Source organism: Nymphalis io, chromosome 23 (assembly GCF_905147045.1).
Source record: "Nymphalis io chromosome 23, ilAglIoxx1.1, whole genome shotgun sequence".
NCBI classification, from domain to species: domain Eukaryota; kingdom Metazoa; phylum Arthropoda; class Insecta; order Lepidoptera; family Nymphalidae; genus Nymphalis; species Nymphalis io.
In genome coordinates, this window is record NC_065910.1 from 6,334,474 (window position 1) to 6,355,481 (window position 21,008).

The 21,008-nt window shown below is 31.4% G+C and overlaps 2 protein-coding genes across 5 annotated transcripts in view; one reads left to right on the forward strand and one right to left on the reverse strand.

Annotated features, from left to right (window-relative positions):
- Positions 1–14,757, reverse strand: part of LOC126777505 (myb protein) — a 173,497-nt gene extending 158,740 nt beyond the window's left edge. Inside the window, exons 1-2 of one of the 4 annotated variants that reach the window (XM_050500526.1) lie at positions 14,508–14,735; positions 12,798–12,914 (exon numbers count right to left, since the gene is read on the reverse strand). In XM_050500526.1, coding sequence (XP_050356483.1) covers positions 12,798–12,914; positions 14,508–14,530 — 140 coding nt within the window. In that variant the 5' untranslated portion in view covers positions 14,531–14,735. Of the gene's footprint in view, positions 1–11,187; positions 11,543–12,797; positions 12,915–14,507 lie in introns of those variants that run through there. The other 3 variants (XM_050500525.1, XM_050500523.1, XM_050500524.1) reach the window with 3 other exon arrangements.
- An 881-nt stretch (positions 14,758–15,638) lies between these two features.
- Positions 15,639–19,326, forward strand: LOC126777574 (checkpoint protein HUS1). Its single transcript, XM_050500638.1, has 6 exons — positions 15,639–15,810; positions 15,880–16,086; positions 16,490–16,590; positions 17,910–18,020; positions 18,130–18,307; positions 19,094–19,326. Exons 1-6 carry the CDS (start codon positions 15,759–15,761, stop codon positions 19,321–19,323), a joined length of 879 nt encoding a protein of 292 aa, XP_050356595.1. The 5' UTR covers positions 15,639–15,758; the 3' UTR covers positions 19,324–19,326.
- Positions 19,327–21,008: the final 1,682 nt, after the last annotated feature.

The following is a 21,008-nucleotide window of genomic DNA, read 5'->3' on the forward strand; positions in this document are numbered from 1 at the left end:
AAAAAAATGTATCGTATAAGAAGAAAGCCAGCTTCAATCCAGACGGTGAAGGGAAATACCATAAGGAATTTCTTTTTATATATATATATTTTTATATGCCCCGGGATGGCAAATGACTCTACTCCACCTGATGGTAAGTGGTAGTAGAGTCCAAACGCGACGACGGCCAGTACAGTCGGGAAAAATGTTCTGTACTAGCCGTCCCCGCCTTGCCGGCCCGCAAGATGCCTCTTCACGCCTCGTTTGAAGGAACCCGGGTTGTAAGAGGAGGGGAACACGTTTAGAATATTTTTTTTGGGTAAAAAATTTCCAAATGTCTATCACCCGATAAATAGAAATCAATAATTAATATGAATAATAAAAAAACAACAGCAACACAGTTGACAACTTACATGCACTAACTATATATAAACCATAATATACATTGTCAATAAAAGTTTTCTTCAACAATTACCTACACAAACAAACCTGACGCAACACCAACGTAAAAAAAAATTGTCATCGTAAAACCAAAGAGGTTGTAATTACACATGTTCAATCAATCGATCTTTAAATCGAAACCAATTATATAATACAATGTTGCACGTTGTATGACATAAGAGTACGTGTAGAACCTGTTGAAATTATGCTTTTCTTTGAACTGATATACATTAAAAGTAATCAATTTTAATCAATCGTAGATAATTATTATCATTTCGATTTGCTAATTTAGCAATCGAATCATAAACATTTTTAACATTATTTGCAAATACGAGTATAATAATCAAATAACTCTACAATACGCACGCGTATACACGCCACGCCAAGTTACTTGTTTTATTTTGAAAAGAAAAAAATCAAATAACTGTACCGTATAAAATATATTTAAGTGAGTTATACAGTAATTACAAAAGGATATTTATTTATACAAAATAATGGATGTTTAAAATGTTTCCCATAGAACACATAATCGTCCGAGCGTAAAAGTGGTGCAATATGACGGTCACACCTGTTGATGGTCAGAACGAGGAATAAATTTGAATAATTTGTATGGAAGCTCACAATTACATGCTCATTAAATGAGTAATTGATACTAATGATGTTAATTAATTCAATTACAAAAGATTTCATCCATGGCGTGAAAAGATTTTTTTTCTCGCTAACTAATAAAGGGTAGACAACGTGATTCAGTATTTATAAAAAATTGTTACTATATTGCAGGGATTGAGTAATGTATATCTGATTTTTTTCAACGAAAATAAATTCATATTATCTGTCTCCCTTTCTAACATGATTACAGCTTTGTAATTATTTAAGTATGGACAGACATTTACCTACTTCTAATATAAATATAACTATATATACACATATCTGCCACCTGTTTCATAGATTTTTTTATATTGAATGACATTTATAGTTATCACTCCAATCCGTATGGTTGTGGCGTAAAATTAAATAGACTACCTTCCCCATTAAACAAATCACTAACCCAAATGTAAATGAATAATTATATAAATAAAATATTTTTTGGTGGTAGGGTTTTGTGAAAGCATTTTATAAGTATCATATATCCCTTGTGACTGTAGTTACGCTGGCTAACTCATCCTTCTAATCGGAACACAACAATACTAAGCATTGTTGTTTGGCGGTAGAATATGTGAGGAGTTGTACTTACTCAGATTATCTTCATGAGATTACGATAGATTTAATATTTTACTGAATAAAATCTATGCTATGTATCGTTGTGTTAGTAGTACTGAAGAATAGGGCAGTATATATTGCATATATATGTGCAAACATAAGTGCACTCTATTTCCTCGCTCTCATAGTCATATAGGACGGAAATCCAACACTGGAGAGAACTTTTCGACTCACCAACTCTTGGCTGCTTTTAACTTAACTTAACTCTTTCATCTAAACCTTCCTTGACTCCTAACTAATTAATTAACACTATTACAATGTTAGTTCTTCTGTAAATAGTTAATACATAGAATTCTATCGAGTATAATTTTATCAATGAATTAAAAAATAACAAACAAAGCGACACTCATAATAAAATTATATGACTAAACCTTGTGTGTATATGAAATAATAATTATAAAAATAAAACTGATGTTCTAGTTTAAGTAAACAATTACTTTACAACAGGAAATTAAAATATAGATTGCGACAAAATCATTCGATATTAAAATAATGAACGCGTCGAGCTGCGTTCGAATATATAAAATCGATTTCAAATACGGCAGCCATATGTTCATGTATAATCATTTGATAAGAATTCAAATAGCCCTCATACTTAAAGGAAACCGTGGTAGTTTCCTTAAACCAGTAAAAAATATCTATATAGGGGTTTGCGAAATGTACTTATAGACAGGGCTGACAACAAGAATGCCTTTATAAAATTTAAAAACTCGATATTTAAAAAGGTATTCTATATTTTTATTATCATTAATTATAATCATGAATTATCTATTTTATTATTGACATAAGAAATATTTTTATAATGGTCAAGCATGACAGTTTAGAATAAAAACAAGGTAAAAAGGATTCACTATTGGTTTTTTTTTCTTTAGACGTAATATTGAAAAATACTGTTCTATTTTGAAATAAGAATTCCTCTTTTGTTTTTTTAATCATTCAATACTAGCAAATAATGTGGCAACCCTTAGTATATAGTTTTAAATAGCAATGAACTTGCCCGCATGATCTACTTGAAAGGTGGCCCTTACTTTCCACGTTGCGGTTTGCATGTTTATGTCCAGGATTCAATATATTTACGAGCATTTAATCTATTTAAATTCGATCATAATTAGTTTTTCTTATAAAATATTAGTGACATGCAACCGTTTAATTAAAAATACATATAAAAACGTAAGCTGTACACATTAACATTTAATAAATGATATGTAATAAAAATTAAAATACCATTTATTTATTTCCTGTCCTAATATTAAATATATATTGAAACTTGTTGCAGTTCATTTTGAAAATAAAAAATTAAAACAAAATAAAACGTGTGTAAAATTAACTTGACTTATACGGTGGACTGAGTTTAATTTTCCAGTGAATTTATTTTTTTATTTTTAATGACACGAATATACCAGAATTTCACAAGTGTCAAATCCTATGAAAAATAATAAAACGCACATGTTTTATTGTTTTTAATTAAGTCGCTTTCGTTTATAATTGATTACTTATTTTTATTGCATTTCAAAAATTATATAATATAATAAATAAATACATAATTTAAAGTCGAAAATATTTATGAAAAATACCTAATTTTGAGAACATATAAAACGGTTGTATCATACTGGGTATACTTTTAATAGTAAAAAATATCAGCACATTTAAATTATTTCAATAAGTGTGTTCCTTTAAATATCAATCTCATGATTCGATAATCATTTGTATTGCAGGTGCAGATATAATTGCCATCGTGAGAAACATTTCTTTGGCGCTGCAAATTTTAGTAAACGTATCTAAGCTTCAATAGTAGGTTCCCCTCCGTAATCCGTAACAGCCTATGAATGTCCCACTGCTGGGCTAAAGGCCTCCTCTCCTCTTTTTGAGGAGAAGGTTTGGAGCTTATTCCACCACGCTGCTCCAATGCGGGTTGGTAGAATTCACATGTGGCAGAATTTCAGTGAAATTAGACACATGCAGGTTTCCTCACGATGTTTTCCTTCACCGTAAAGCACGAGATGAATTATAATCACAAATTAAGCACATGAAAATTCAGCGGTGCTTGCCCGGGTTTGAACCCACGATCATCGGTTAAGATTCACGCGTTCTTACCACAGGGCCATCTCGGCTTTTTTTTTTTAGGTTCATTAGGTTCCCCTAATGTAATCCATTCATATATATATTACGAATTTGTTTATTTGGAAGATGCTTGTGTCCCTGCTTCGAAATCAAGCTATCTCAAAGTAAAAATGTTATGAAAATACTGTTTAGTCAATGAAATGTAACGTCGCGGTTACTTTATAATTTCTGATTTTTTTTTAAATGTATAGGCTAGCGCTTGACTGTTATCACACCTGATGGAATGTGAGTATATAGTCTAAGATGGAACGCGCTTGCCTAGAAGATGCCTATTCAAAATTTATTTTGAATAGGCAATTTGATTTATTCATTCATTAAACTTATTATTTAATCGATTGACTATGAAGTTATTAAAGCATCATACGAACTACTGATAGATTTATATAACTTGAAGAAAAAGAGATTTTTGGGACTACAATGTGTTTTCTCTGTTATAAAGTCATTCATTTTCTTTTATTAATGGCGTCTATCTACTAACCCTCTAGTACTGGCTACTTACGCTGTTTATACACGCATTACGAACGTCGCTGAAACTAGCCGACAGATGACTTTTCTACGAGGCTGTGCTACTTTGAAGCTTCTATAAAGTTTAACGCATTGACTTAGAAACTTAAAATTTGGCTAGTTCTGTCGGCTAGTTTCAGCGAAATTATTGTATAATATTAGTATTAATAGTCAAGCTTTATTTTTGTATAATAATGTATTGCTTTTATTGATTGTAATTACTTTATGCCAAGTAAATAAACCGAGATGGCCTGTGATGATAAGTATGGAACTTAGAACGTGTGAATCTTAACCGATGATCGTGGGTTCAAACCCGAGCAAGCACCACTGAAGTTTCATGTGCGTAATTTGTGTTTATAATTCATCTCTTGCTTGACGATGAAGTAAACATCGTGAGGAAACCTGCATGTGACTAATTTCACTGAAATTCTGCCACATATGTATTCCACCAACCCACACTGGAGCAGCAGGAGGAATAAGCTCCAAAAAAATTTCTAAAAAAAGGAAAGGAGGCCTTTAAACAAGCAAACGCTACTAGAAAAACAAAAAGTATTTAATCGATACTTAATAAATGGTTACAGTCTTAAACATATTACCTTATTAGGTATATCATTAATTCTACAGATCTAGAAACACTGAGTGATCGTTATAATGTAATTCAAGTGTAATTATCGACGGGCGTGAGCGAGAATTGTGTTCTTTGACAGCTCATATAATTAAGCGAAGTTATATGAACATAAATAGTGTATAATGAAGGTATCCTGTCCCCAAAAAGGGAGAGGAGACCTTAGCCCAGCAGTGGGACATTAACAAGCTGTTACTGACGTTATCAGATGAGTGTCAAATTGATAAGTGTTGCGAGCAATTATTACTACTTATTCAAATTTGCATTAACATCAATGTATAGAATATTTGATTTGCATTTAAGTTCTCCTATCCACGAATCAAGGCATGGTTGATAAGCATTTCCAATTCCACTTAACTACTTACATTCACTATAATTTTACTTCAAGAGTTCTCATAACAACTTCGGCGATAACTAAAACTCTATATAGTTAGCTGTTCGTATAGGATTTACATATTTATACAGTTGCCATACAATACATTTTATTAAAAAAACAGTCGCACCAACGTAACGAAAACACCGTGCGATCGGCACGCGCCGACATAAGCGATCGATACAGTTAATATTTTTTATATATAAATTTATATTATATATAAATAGCAGTATTTAATAAAAGTAACGTAGCTTTATATAGAAAAAAAAATATAGAAATATGTATCCTAAAATTAAAAGGCTAAAAGAAATAAAACAGCAAAAAATACGTTCATATTTAATACAATAAAAAAAATTGTATTTAAAATTTACCCCAATTTTTCGATTGAAACAAGATTTGATTTTTTGTTTTTTTTAAACGCAAATTTTTTTAAGCAATTTTTTTGACGCAAATTTAAAAATCGAACATCGAACTTTGACACACATACAGGAATCACCCATGTCGTTCTCATAAAGTATAACTTAAACATCCATTGCGAATCCGTCTGTCGCCAACAAAGGAAATAGGTACACCGTATTGTTCGTAGAATGGGCTCGAAAACTTCCCCTGATTTCTTAGGATATTGTAAGTGTATTTCTTGAACCCCAAAACAGCTGGTCTATTCATTGGCATTGAAAGAACGAACTAGTGCTGTCAGTCACGTGGTCCGAAGTATTATTACTTTTAATTTAACTGTTGCTATCACAACTGTCGCAATAGTAACAATCATTTAAGCAATTGATAAAACAAACAAAAATATCAACAATTTCAGTATTGTTTTTATAATAGTACCATAATAATAATAATGTCCTCCAGACCGATTTCGGCCACGGCGGCCCTCAACAGAGATTAGCCAACTACGCAGGAGATATTATAGTGCATAAGTGCGCAAACACAAGTGCACTCTCTATTCCCTAACTCTCATAATCGGATGGGACGGCAAACCGACAAAAAGAGTTCAGGCGCAGGACCAACGGCTTTACGTGCTTTCCGAGGCACGGGAGTGTACACGCTTCCAACCAGTACCATATGGAGTGCTATTCTTTGTGAACTCGCTTCGTATCTTATTAGTGAAATGATAAAAATCGACGTAATTATTCATGTACCGTTTAAATTTATAATTATAATTATTATATTAACAATATCTGCCCGCGTGTGAGAGGGGATGCGCTAGGTAACCGATACCCCTGAAAACATTTATGCGAAATATCATGATGTTCTGTTGAGTAGTTAAGTCACGGAAGCGTAACAAACAAATAAACCCACTTTCCCATTTATAATATTAGTAAGGACAGTCAATTTCAATGTTCGAGATTGTTCTAAGAATATAGAATAATATTTATTCCTGATGTCAACGACTGAAATAATCGTTGAACTACAAGTTAGACAGAAATATTTGAATGGATTCAGATACTAATTCTTAAAGTAACGTATTCAATTCCCTTAAGCTTATAAACTAATGTGTAGGTAATAATCATTGAAATTGGTCCGAGGAATGGTAAAGGCACTAAAGTACGAAGTAACTCAGTGCGAGTGTCCAAGCTCTCCTATTGAACATGTTGTTTTTTTTTTTTAAAGACGGATTTTTTTTAATTCGAATGCCACCCTCATATAGAGCTCACAGAATATTACTTAACCTTTATATGTTACTGTAGAATTTTATGATGTTATTTAAAGTTACATACCTATTGTTATAATTAGTATAAAAAAAACTAGTGATTCAGGAGAAAAAATTGTTTAAACGCTTATTGGTATATAAATAAAATGGTAATTATTTATTATCATCATTTAAGTTTAAGGAATATGTAAACAAAAAAAAGGCAGATTTTTAAAAAAGTCCGCTCGTTGATGCCTCTCTCCTTGGGAATAGTTTTGCTGGTGTTTTGGTACCCCGTCATCTTACAACCGAGGAACTTAAGCGATTGGTCCACTTAACTAATACCCTTAGTTCTATACCACAACCACGTTTTGAAATCACGTGGTATTCAAGTGTTATTAGACGGGAAATTACTGATAGATTATTGGTAAACTAAATTCCATTACTCACGACTCCATTTCTGAATTTGAATTAAAAATAAATTTATTATACCGCATACATAAAATACAAAATAGCTTAGAACGAAATGGACAACGATTACGGACAATGGACGTTGGTATTTATAATAATAATTTATCGAATATAAAACAAAAAAACTTCTAATGTCAACAAGCGATACAAAAAATAATAGAAGAATGTTTACTGAGCATAAAACATGAGTGTTATTGCAGTGACAAGCGCCTATGTTGCAGTTGTTCAGTTGCATCGTGTGAAAGTCGCGTCCTGCCATCGCCAGCACCCCAATTACTTTAGTATTCATAGAATAGTTAGATAAGGATGGCCTTTACAATTACGTACATCGATGTCGATAAATAAATCACAATTTAAAAAAAACCCTATTTTTATAGTACAGTCAAAAAGTGCTTACTTCCATATATATAAATCATTTGAAGCATTATAAAAACTAAGCACCTGCTTACACGAACCATTAAGTCTACTTACTGTTGTATCTGAACACATAATAATCCAGTTACATACTTTATTGGCAAATATTTTCCTAACATTAATAAAAAAACATTAAATTTATATGAGCGTATTATTTTTATGAAAATATGTAAGTCGATTTCAAACATAAGTTAAATTTAATATCATTGCATGACTCTAGCAGCTGCTAGTGAAACACGCGAACATGTAACATCTTCCTTATCGATAGAATGAAAATCATCGATAAGTTAGCAAAGGTCATCACTGGCTCGCACCTTGACGGCCATCTGCCGATGCACGTGAGGCAATTAAGGCATCGAACCCTCGGGGGTGCCACCCTCGTCTGTTGGTCGTTTACCTTTAGAGGGGTTGCGCGGTCAACACTACTTGTCTGTACTTGTTCTCAAATAAAAAAGAACAGTAATTGAGTGCCGCTATCATTGTTGAAATATTTAAAGAAAAAAAAAATAAGTTCGAGTCATAGCTATTTTAACATCTTAGGATTAAAAAATGAGTATGCCATTTAAATAATCGTGAAATGCTCTAAATAATTTAAGGTAATTGAAACAAGCCTTATTGAGCGTTCAAATAATTATTTAAATAACCTAGTACACGTACTCATTTAAATTTACAGAGAACAAATTATAATGTTTGGAATTTTTAAGTGTTGCCAACGCATAAATTAAAAAAACAAGATTTATTAGTATTGCTAATTGTTTCGTTATCTGTCTAAAGTCATCGAAAATAAATTTAATCAAAATCCACAACAAAACATTGAAATAACGTATTTTCGCATAACATATGCAAAATTAATATATTCATATTAAAAATTTAAATGGATTACGTAATACAGAAAAGGGTTGGCAGGCCAGTCGTAGGGAATTACCGAACAAGTGTTAGCATATGATAATTATCTTTAAATATTATTTCACAGCTGGATGGGAAGGCCGAAGACTCAACAATTAATTGCGATTTGTATGTAATTCTGATTGCTTAAACTAGATGGCGCTGTTTTAATACCATACAATAAGAAAAAAAAAGTAACACTAGGAAAACTGCTGGTTGGTTTTTTAATAGAATGGTAAACGCTCAACTCTCTAGTTGTTCTAACAACTACCAACAGGATCTTTAAAGGATAGTACACGTGACAACATAGCTAAGTAATTGGTATGACGTCTGTATATGCATACTGTCTCATAGAAAGTGTTAAACGGTTGAAAAATCACGATGACGACTCCAGGTCCCGTATTGGGCAACTAAAAATAATTAACTCTATTTTCTGAGACAAGAATAAGAAACTTGTTAGTTATTCCATGCCTCGGGTAGCACGTATGCCGTTGCTACTGCACCCGACGTCCCTTAAGTAGTGTCGTGAAGCCCCATCAGACTAAAGTCAGTGTATAGATAGACTACCTGCGTTTGCGCACACAATTGTGCACTATAATAGCTAAGCTTTGAGATTAGCAGCCGTTGTTGGAATTCTGTGATAATGTATTACATTACACATTGTACACGCTGTCCAAAGAGCCCTAACTTAAATCCTCAACGTTTAAAAAATTTGCAAACACGGTACCTTCAAACGAGCGTACGAATTATATTAAATTATACTCAGACTCTGTATGAATTCTGTGAGCGAATTGTAGTCAAAACTCGTTTAGATAAGACCGGAAATACCATGACAAATATTGTAATATTAAATGAAATCTGAATGATGACTTCATTCATGTCTTACATTTGAAATTCATATTTTCAACTCAACCGGTTCATATAGCATAAATACATAATACTAGATATCCGTCCTGGCTTCGTACAGCTCCTCCCATTTCCCCGCCCTAGCGTTAAAACTTTTATTGAAATTTTATAATTAAAAAAAAAAAAAACTATCGAAATTGCTTAATTCAAAGCTAAAGTACTTTTTTATCTGATTATAAATCGCTTTACTAATATCCAATGATAATATAAAGCCTAAGATTGCAGATTCGTAGGACGTCGTCTTCCATCTATATTATATACATTACTAGCTAAACGCCCCGGCTTCACACGAGTAGATAAGTAACTGTGACAAATGTAAAGTCAATCGGACGGATAGTATAGGAGATCTCGTGATGAATATTTCGCTTATAAATATACCCAAACAATACTTTAATAACCTTTTTAAATAATCAGTGTAATATTTCATCCATCCTTTACATTTGAATTTCAAAGTAACATTTAGATAAAAGGTGAGATTACACACAACTAAGTTCAAAGGATAAATAACTTACTTTGCATGACTAAAAATTGATATTACAAAGCAGTCAGGTTCTATCCGAGTCAATACGCGAAACGCGATAGAATTCGGCCAAGTTTTTGTACATAAGATCATCTGTAAAGGTTTCATCCGCTATCTAGTTAAGTAGGCATTGTACGTGAGACCTTGGAATGTTTCAAGGTCCATAAGAGCACGCAGGATTACCCAGACGAGTTGAAGGTCACGTGGCTTATTCAAATTTGGCCATTGAAACAACCGGTGAATAATATCTTTATATGTATGTACTTGATATCTATTAAATCTTTCGTTGTGTTCTAGGTTACAAAGCAGTGGAAGAAGTCTTAAATTAAGACACTCGATTTTGAACAATGTACAAAATACTTCATCTATTTTAAATTTCAAGCTGGTAAGTTTATTAAAGCAGTTTTAAAGTCGCTGTGATAAAAAAAAACCGGATCTTCCTTCTTTTTCCTTTTAGACGCTTTGGGTAAGTCTATTTATTTTATATGTGAGCTACATATATTCCGTAAGTATGAAGTCAAATAAGTATATTTTAATCTAATAATAATATTATACTGAAGCTAAATCAATAAAATCTGTCTAACGAGTCTAAATAACTAATGAAAATAATATAATAAAATCTATAATCTTCATATTCAAGTAAGTCAAAAGAGAAGTGGGTAGCATAAAACTTCGGCAAGAACAATATTATAGATGTTTTGCCAAACACGTGGTGAATTCTGTGTGAAAATAATCCAAATACCTCGGCGCCTAATTAAAATACATAGTTATAATAAAAAATAAACTGCTTATTTAATTTCAGATATTTTTAGGAATTTAATGAGACTAAAATATGCGAATAATTTGCAAACAGCACAATTATATCATAAGTTATTGTAACAATTTAATAAAAAAATATTCAGGAAGTTTAAGTATTCATGAAATGTATTTTAAATAGTCAATAAATTAAATACTGACTTCCATGCGTTCTTTATTTGGTAATCATTGTTAATACATTCAAAACAAGACTATGTTGAACTTTGATGTATACAAATAATGAATGCAAAACTTACTTTCTTCGCCGGCTGGAGGTATTAGTCTCGAGTGGAAAATTGAAGGATTCACCAAAAATCCGATATTGCAAGTCGTCCTCTTCATTACTTTGATATTGCATCGCTTACACGCTAATTACAAGGCGTATGACGAAATTAACCACCCTTATCATTACTTGACCTTAGAATCATCATTACAAAACATACTAAAACATCGAACTATTTCACTTTCATTAAAATTATACACACCGACGTACTATACAAAATGATTGTATGTTTTGCCGCCAAAAAACGTACAAACTATAGATATTTTCGTTTTTTTTTTAAATTATTTTTAATAGTATCGGCAGCGAACACGACGAATCACTGCCGTAACGCGTGCGGAGCCGGACTGACTGAACGAAACGAGTAACGACGGGGCGCGGTAGAGCGGGAACCGGCATGGTCGTCCCACTCGGCTCGCCCTGGGTCTGTGTTTTAATGGCCGTGGAATTCCAAACTTTATAGTTTTAATTCATAGTGAAATGCTTTGTGATAAAAAAAATGCAAACAATATTTAAAATATTTTTTTCATCATATGAAACATTAATAGGTACATATAGTATATTTTTATTTATTAATATAAGTATGAAAAAAAATTGACATCATTATTTATAACTATACGACTTATAATTATTATAAGAGCACTTTCGTGATTAAATTGTTGATATAATGACGTCAACTCTCGGTGCAACCATACACCGGATAGACCACTTCCAGGTTTAAGATAACATACTTTTTGTGGTCCGACGACAAGTTCGACTACTTACGTATATATATATTTTTAAATTCTTCGTCAGTTTCGACCATAATTTATATGACAATAATTGAATAATTTATCGAAACAAGTCCTGATTTCTTTATTATATCTCATTCTCTATGATCGAAAAGAGGTCTTATTTCACTTTTAAAATTTAAAAATCGAAGTGGAATAAAAAACTAAGTACTTAATAGAAGTAATATCTATGAAATATGATGTAATCAAATGCAGTAAGAGTTATAAATAATAAATAATGATTTTATAATATTTGATGAACTTCTTAACAATACACAAAAAAAAATCACAAAAAAGCGGCATCTATGATTACTCTCGAGTCTGTCTGTTGGTCATAGAGACAGGCATACTAATAGAATTTAGTATGTTCATAAACAAATTTTGATTTTGGTCGTTCAAAAATACATAAAATAAAGCCTCAATCACATAACATCGGAAAACCGATAAACGAATATTACACAATATTATATAATTTCTCGCGAAAAAGGAACGTGACTTATACTAAACAAATTAAAAATAACCTTATATTTGCCCGAGATAAAAATATTTATCTGTTATGGAAATTAGTTTACATATTTAATTATAGCTATTTATAATTAACGAAACATACTCATGTAATTCAAAGAAGTCAATTAAGGCTGAATTTAGTTATATTTCTACAAGGGGGTAACTTTCTAAAGTCAACCTTGACTATCCAGTTCTTGAGTTTTACGCTAATCTACATATTTATTTATTTTTTTGATATTCAACAATCGAAGGCAGTGCTGTAGCTAGTGACTAAAAAATAAGTACTTTAAAATTTTCAAATTCTACTTACTGCTCTTCCTTTACAATTACGTAATTATCTTCTGTTTCCGACGAAAGTTTCGCTTGTAAAGCTTTTAATCTTTCTATTTGAACTTGAAGATACGATTTTGTTCCTTCTTCTTCCATTCTAAAATTAAACAGATATATTATTATGTATGTATTGAAATACACTTTATTATTAATATTTAATATACTTTTCTTAAAACGTAAATATTTTAAAAACGATACTGTTTAGTCATCCAGAGTTCATGGCAACGCTTTAGCCTGGTTGCGAGGAGTCAATTTTTTCTCGTAAGTGGTAATATAAGTACCTACACATTCATTATAATGTTAAACGGTTCCATCGCAGTTATATATTAAGCATGATCCGAAAAGTTAAATTTTCACAGCAACGCTATTAGCTCGATTAATTTGCATACATTATAAGATGATTGAAAATAATCCAGGTTGTTCAGCTGTGTTCATGGGGCATTAAAATGTTATAATTCAGTGTGCTATACTGCTGAAGTGTACCACACCCAGTGTTGAGTTTACTTTAATGTTTCTTAAGACCTTTTCGCATCAATCAATTATTCCAAAATTAAATTTAGATATATTATCTTCTCTTCTGACGGATGCGAACTTCTTGCTTCTATTATTCTTAGTTACTTGAGTGGACTAATAATATTCATACTTTTATATGGATTTAAAAAATAAATGTGTATCCAACGTGTCTGAGGATACATAAGTATACTGCATAGATTTACTAATTTTTTTGTTTTAAGAACAGTTTTTTGGATTTTTTTCGATTTATGTTGAAAAATTAAATCTTTGTTTATTTTTTTCATAATAATATTAGAAATGGTGTTTACGAACATAAACAGACGGATTTAATATAATAGGAACATAATATAGGCTATAGCCAAGCTATCTGCAAAGTTTATCGTTTTAACTAATAAATGTAAGTACATGGTAAACAATTTTATATATCAGGCTTTGCAATGGATTACAGAAAATGTATGTGCATACTTAAAATTGTTAGTTAGGTACTATAACAACTAACAAAATTTCATTACCGTTGATGTAATAGTTATTAGTCACACCGAAAATAATTAAGAAGAAATTTCGTAACGCTCTTTGCACCGCGGCACAGCACAATATTTATCAGAATGATTAAAAATAACCTAACACGAAGACGTTTATAACCTATTTTTACACGTTTAAGTGCAGAAATAAAACATTAAAAACAGCCATTTTCATTTTCAATTAGAAATGGAAATTTTATAATAGTATAAGATGAAATAAATCAAAATAAAGCAAATATCTATTGCATAATCATGGGCGACATTGAGCTTTTTACTTCACCTACTACATGATTGCTATGAATAGGTTCAGTAAGGAAAATTTTGCGCGTAACTTGTTCTATATCCCTTCAAGCATTTTTTTTATATACACCTACGTGTGTCAACATTTAAAAATCATCTTTCAAAACTTAAGTCCGTTAAATATTTGAAGATCGAATTCGAAGGAAAAACGTTATAGCAACGGCAACCTTAGTTTCATAGTTTATCATTACGTGATTATTATTGTGTTTCACAGTCTCATTACTTTTTGTCTGATCCTTTAATAAATATCACATTGTATTCACACTTCAGTAAGCTTTTTTAAAACAAGGAATAAATGAGGAAGTTTGTTTGGTTATGAAATGACGACATTATCGATCGTACATTTGTACACATACCTTGACTTAGCATTATTCTCCATATATTCCTCTTATTAGAAATCTCCTTCAGCAATGAAGGGATACAATTAAATAATAAACAATAATATAAAGTTTTCAATAATAAATTAGGTTCTAAATTGCACAATAAATTAAATAATAAATAAAATCTTTAAGAAAAATAACCACAATTCGTTAATATACGTTACAATCAAAATGGAACATTACCCGTCTCTGTCCTAGTATACTAAAATTTAAAATGTATGAAAGAGACCGAATACAGCAATGTAAATAAACTTATCAGTATGCCAGTTATGTCAGGCGCCATCTTTGGAGGAAGTACGGTTATATTTCGTCTTTGGCTAAAAATAATGTTGCCATTCCCAATAAACATAACATTGTATAGTCAGTCAACGTAACGAAGTTAAAATTTATATAATAAATTATAATATATTGGTTTAATTACTTCATTTTGTTGATAAAGTTAATATTTTCGATTATAACACTACTTCGTTAGTCTACTGACTAGCTTATATATATAAAACAGCAGATCCCAGGGTTATGATTATAATTTTTTTTTGTTTAGAAATGCTGAGCAAGCAAGTGGAAATGCCCAATGCTTACAATCCTTTTCCATGGAAAGGAAAGTCATTACTCCTGAATTCTGCAAATTAATAACCAGAGTACGATTGTATTAATAAAGTATGTCGTAGTTGATTTCTGCTTAGAATATATTATGATAAACACGATCGCTGACAATTTTCTACAACATCTATTATTTTCTATTATAAATAAAATTACTCTATTGAGATCGTAGGTTTTTTTTAATAATATGAATAGAAAATATAAATCACTTTGTTTTTGTATTGTATATTATAATGAGGGTCGAGTAAAACAATATTGTTATACCTGGCTGTGTTGCCAAGTTTAATTCTTGTAGGAAAAGTAGCAGCAACCCTTTAAAATGTACATAAAAATTATCACAAATAAATTCTAAGATTTTAATTACTTTATTAACTCACATCAAGTGATATTAACAAAGCACATAGTGTATGTACCATAAACAATTTATTTATTTCAATGAGTGCTATTTTGAATTTGATCTGACATTGACAATACAATTTAATCAAATCTAGGTCAGTTTCTACTTTAGCGGGAATCTGCAAATTGTTTTCAATTAAATTTTGTACCAGAAGTCGTTCGCTTGCATTTAAAATATGTAATTTTACTAAATTAAATCCGTTTAATTTTTGTATTAAATTCTATATAATCATGAAATTTCGTGCCGTTATGATAGATACCGGTCCTATGAGAGAGTTTTCAAGTATGAAAAATGAACTGATGGAGTAAAAACAAAAAAAGACCCGTAATTAAAAATAATGTTGTTTTTCAGATATAGTGTCTACTATTTCAAAGTTATCCAAAGAATGTGTAATGAGATTATCCGATGATAAGTTATATTTCATAGTTAGTGAAGATAATAGTGGCCCAACACCACCGGTGTTGTGGTGCGAGATCCCTCAAGACATATTTTTCTCTGAGTATCAAATGATTGGGATTGACGAGGAGCACAAAGATATTTATTTAGGAATTGTTTCGGGTACATACTATTGATAATAATACTTAATATGTCGAGAAACTGGTCTCAATTGATTATTCTATTGATAGTATGTATGCTTACTTCAATAAGGATTTCTTTATACATATCCTCATAAGAAAAAGATCCTCCTTTTAAAATTTACATCAGTCAGACCAAGTAAGCCTATTCAATAAAGGCCATAATTAATCTTATTAAATTTTGGAGCTTATTTAAATAAAATCATATATCAAACAGATCAAACTAAATCAGGTCACACTTTTTTTTTTGAGTATCAAATATTATTATAATAGTTTATTATAAATATTCTGTGATCAAATTCATCATTATAAAGTGAATTCATATGATTTTTTACAACAATATTAACTGAATTAAAAGAAATATTCAATTATTCTATAAATTTCAGCAAACTTAGCCCGGTCACTAATGACATTAAAATCAGCAAAAAGTTTAAAAATGAAATTGACCAAGAAGCAGTGCCCTTGTTTAACATTGGAAATTGAAATGGTGAGCATTAATTATGAATTAATAACCAAGTATAATATAAATCTGTTCAACATTTGTATCTTTCAAGTAGTTATTATTTTTAAAGATATATAGAAATCATTTCTGCCACTGCAACAAACTGAAAACATTAAACAACTAAGCTGAAGATATTATAGTAGACAAGTGTGTGCACATAGTACTAGGGACGGCAATTGGACAGGACAGGATTGTAACACTACCTAAAAAACTCATAACTTTAATAGCTTGAACTCATAATCTATATCTATCTACAGCCTTATTAACTAGCCCAAACATAACAGTTATTTTTTTTTTTGTATTGTTAAAGAAACAGAGTATATGGGCCACCTGATAAAAAGTACCGCCCATAGACATAGATACCCTTAAGAAATATTAACCGTTACTCTAAAACACAAAAACCAGATCAATATATTAATAGCTGTTTATTATTGGTTCATCTATATTTAAACTAATAATATGTTTTGTGATAGATTTTTTTTATACTCTTCTTTTTATCATATGCAATCAACCCGTTAGGTTTTAATCATTCATTGATTAAGCTTTTCCCAATTTTGAGAGCGCACATCCAATGATGTTTCATCTCTTACTTTATTCACATCAAAGAGTGATCAGATCGAGGCCAGTCGCATTCTCTTTAATAGGAATATGCAGTCATTTGTTTTTAAAAGGTTCATAGCCAGTTGATTGATGTGACCTTCGAGTCTTTGTTTATAGGCCAAAGAAGACTTTTCTATTTCTTCTTTGACTGTCGGTATTTCCAGATACTTATTTACTTCTGTATGAACCATGGTGCATTGCTTTAGACTTTTAGCGTTTTGTTCTGATACCGCTGGAGGATTTCTATGTTTGAGTGACTGTTCGATCCCCAGAGTTCTATGCCGTACGTCCAGACTGGTTTTATAATACATTTGTATATAATATGTTTATTTTCGAAACTCAGTGTTGATTTCCTACTTAGTAGCCAGTACATATTTTTGATCTTTTTGAACATTAACGTTTAACGTTTTTTGTCGTCGTTAGTCGGGAACCCCAATATGTGTTTTTGGAGTTCCAGTCTCTTCCTGCAATGTATCTACCACCGAGTGTGTGAAAAAAGTCACTAAACACATGTTCATCTATACGATGTTTTGGGGGACAGTACACTGCTGCCACATTTAGCGATCCCTGTCAGTCATCTATTGATATGACGGCGGCCTGTATGTTTGCATATCTATAGTTTGGTAAAATGTGGTGTCTTATATTTTCTTTGACTGTCACAGCGATTGTGATAGAAATATAATGTTTTTATTTATTATTTACAGCCGTCATCAACATCACAACAAACCCGACAAGTTACTCATGACATACCAGTTATAGTAGTCCCCAGGAAACTATGGAGCGAGTTTCAAGAGCCTAGAATTCCACAGCCTGATGTAAGTTTTGTAATAGACGTTACTAGAGTAAAAAAATGTTCGCGTTTTAAGGGTGAGCAAGCCATACAGAAATATTTTAATAAAAAAATATCAACTTGCTTGAATTCAGATTTCTATAGAACTACCAACGTTAAAGCAACTGCGAACAACAATAGACCGGATGAGAACAATGAGTCCGGAAGTAGTTATCAGAGCTTCATCGGAGGGTAGACTCACATTGCAAATAAAAACTAGCATGGCCAAGGTGTCTACAAGATTTAAGGATTTAAGAGTCGAGGGCTTTGAAGGTACTTATTTAATTATCATAAAGATATTTTATGCCTGTCCATCTGTGTTGAATTCTAGTGTTTATGGTGAGTGAGTCATTTTTATTAAAACCACAAGAGACATAAGTCCTCTTAAATCGTAGTAACGGTAATACTAAGGCCAGTTTTCTCCTAGTGGAATATTTATTTATTTGCATTCACTAACTAAACTACTGTAAAATGTTTTTATATTCCGAACATTATTTTCGATTAAAATATTGTTTGTATTATAATAATAAAAAATATTAAACCAATCCTACATTTATGAAAATGTTATTATTGAAATTATTATTAACAAAAAAAAAACATGCATTTTTCGTTCCTATGCATTGTTGTGTATTCTGTATAGTGTACTAGTTTGTTAGATGACCGATAGATGGCGCAGACTGTTTTTAGATCGCGTTATAAAATGATTTCATTATAGTGGATAGGCGACTATATAGAAAAATTACCACAATGAAGATTTTGAGTTCAAATCCAGGCAAGCAAAAAAAAGAGAGGCAAGCATCTCTAACATTTTATGTGCTTGATTTGAATTGTGTTTCTAATAATTAAACTCGTGGTCGGCATTGAAGGAAAACATCATGAGGAAACCTGTCGGATGAAAATCTGCCTTATGTGTATCCATTAACCCGCATTGGAGCAGTGTGGTGGATAAAGCTCCAAATCTTTTCCTCGATTGAAGTTCGATTTGCCCAACATTAAAATATTTACATGTACTTTTACCTTTTATAAATAATGAAATATAATAACTTTCTATGTTTTTAGGACCAATCGATCATTCAGATTCCGAGACGGAGAGTCAAGCGAACGAAGATATGTCAAACGTGTGCTATTGTCGAGTAGATGCCAAGAAGTTCTCCATATTCCTGAGTGCCGACCAAATATCCCATAATAAAACTGTATGTAGTATTTTACATAAGAAGTTGGTCATTTTATGTCTTCAGACCGAGGAAAATGTGAAACTGCAGTTTTTTATCACTGGGATTGTATATTAATGTTTTATAAGAATTGTATATAATAAACAAGAGAAATAAACTTGTTATTTTGTATGAATGTATTTTTATTTACTTAAATAATAGAGATAATTTACTGATTAATGGTTTTTTTTTATATTTCTGCATTAAGCATGCGTTGCAATTTTTTTTTTTCTTATATTTTGTGTTCGTGTATACTCTACCCAATTGTATCTTACAAATAATTATTTTAAAAAATATGACATTTAAGAAAAATCACCGAATTAGCAATAGAAAATATGAATGTTTCGTTAGTTATACTATTTTAATTTCGTTTTTATTTTATAATTTCTTTTTTCGTTACTAATTTAGATTTTGTTCGTTAAATTCCACTACAATGTTAACGTAAAAACTTATAATAATGTATCTCTCGAGTAGTCTAGAATTATCGAAACATAATTGTTTTTTTTTTCTGTATATATATCCGTTGAGCTTAGAATATAAATGAATTTATGCAATAAAGTCGCACGAATACCTACATTAAATCTACTATTTCAATGAAATGTACGTAAAATGTACTTTGATAGTACAAAGTCCATGGAAATTATTTTCACTTGTGTCGTCATAGATGGCGTCACAGTTCTTTTAAATCGCGCTGACGACATTCGCAGACTCTAAGCTAAAAGATAAGGAATTTCAATAGAAATTTAACACTTGTTTAACATCAATATAGCATTTAGAACTCATTTTATTTATAAATTTTTGAAGGATCAAACTCCTTATTGGGACGGTTTGGTCTGCTTTAATATATTGTATAAAGACACGTGATAATGTCTTGATGATAAAAAAAATGTTATCCGATTATAAAAAGAGGTTTGCTTGTTAGTTTTAAAATTTTTTATTTTCCATCTCATTTGTTTTTTTTTTTATATTCGCCGGGAGGGCAAATGACTCTACTCCACCTGATGGTAAGTGGTAGTAGAGTCCAAACGCGACGACGGCCAGTACAGACGGGAAAAACGTTCTGCACTAGCCGCCTTCGCCTTGCCGGCCCGCAAGATGCCTCTTCACGCCTCGTTTGAAGGAACCCGGGTTGTAAGAGGAGGGGAACACGTGAGCTGGTAAGGAATTCCATTTTTTGGAAGTGCGACAAAGAAAGGAGTTGCCAAATTTCTTTGTTCGCGATGGAATTGATGTCACAGTTAGGCGGTGACAACGAGAACCAGCTCGCGTGGACTTAAGAAGGAAGGGGGAAGCAGGAATTTCAGTGAAATTAGACTCATGCAGGTTTTCTTACGATGTTTTCCTTTACCGTAAAGCACGAGATGAATTATAATCACAAATTAAGCACATGAAAATTCAGTGGTGCTTGCCCGGGTTTGAACCCACGATCATCGGTTAAGATTCATACGTTCTTACCACTCGGCTCATGCTCAGTGTTTACATACAAAACTAAAATATATAATATAGATCTTAGTGTCTTTCATATCATGTTTGTACTTGTAAAAACATTATTAATTTCTGTTGTTACTTTCTTTATATCTAAAAAAAAGGATTACCAACATTAAATGAATTTGCGGCAATGGATTCGTTATGAGTATACTAGCTTGCTAGTCAGTGTTATATTTATTTTTACAAAGTATTGAAAAGGAAACTATGAGGCGAGTTTCAAGAGCTCAGTGTATTTCGATAATTCAGATTCTAAAATAGAGAGTCAAGTAAACGAA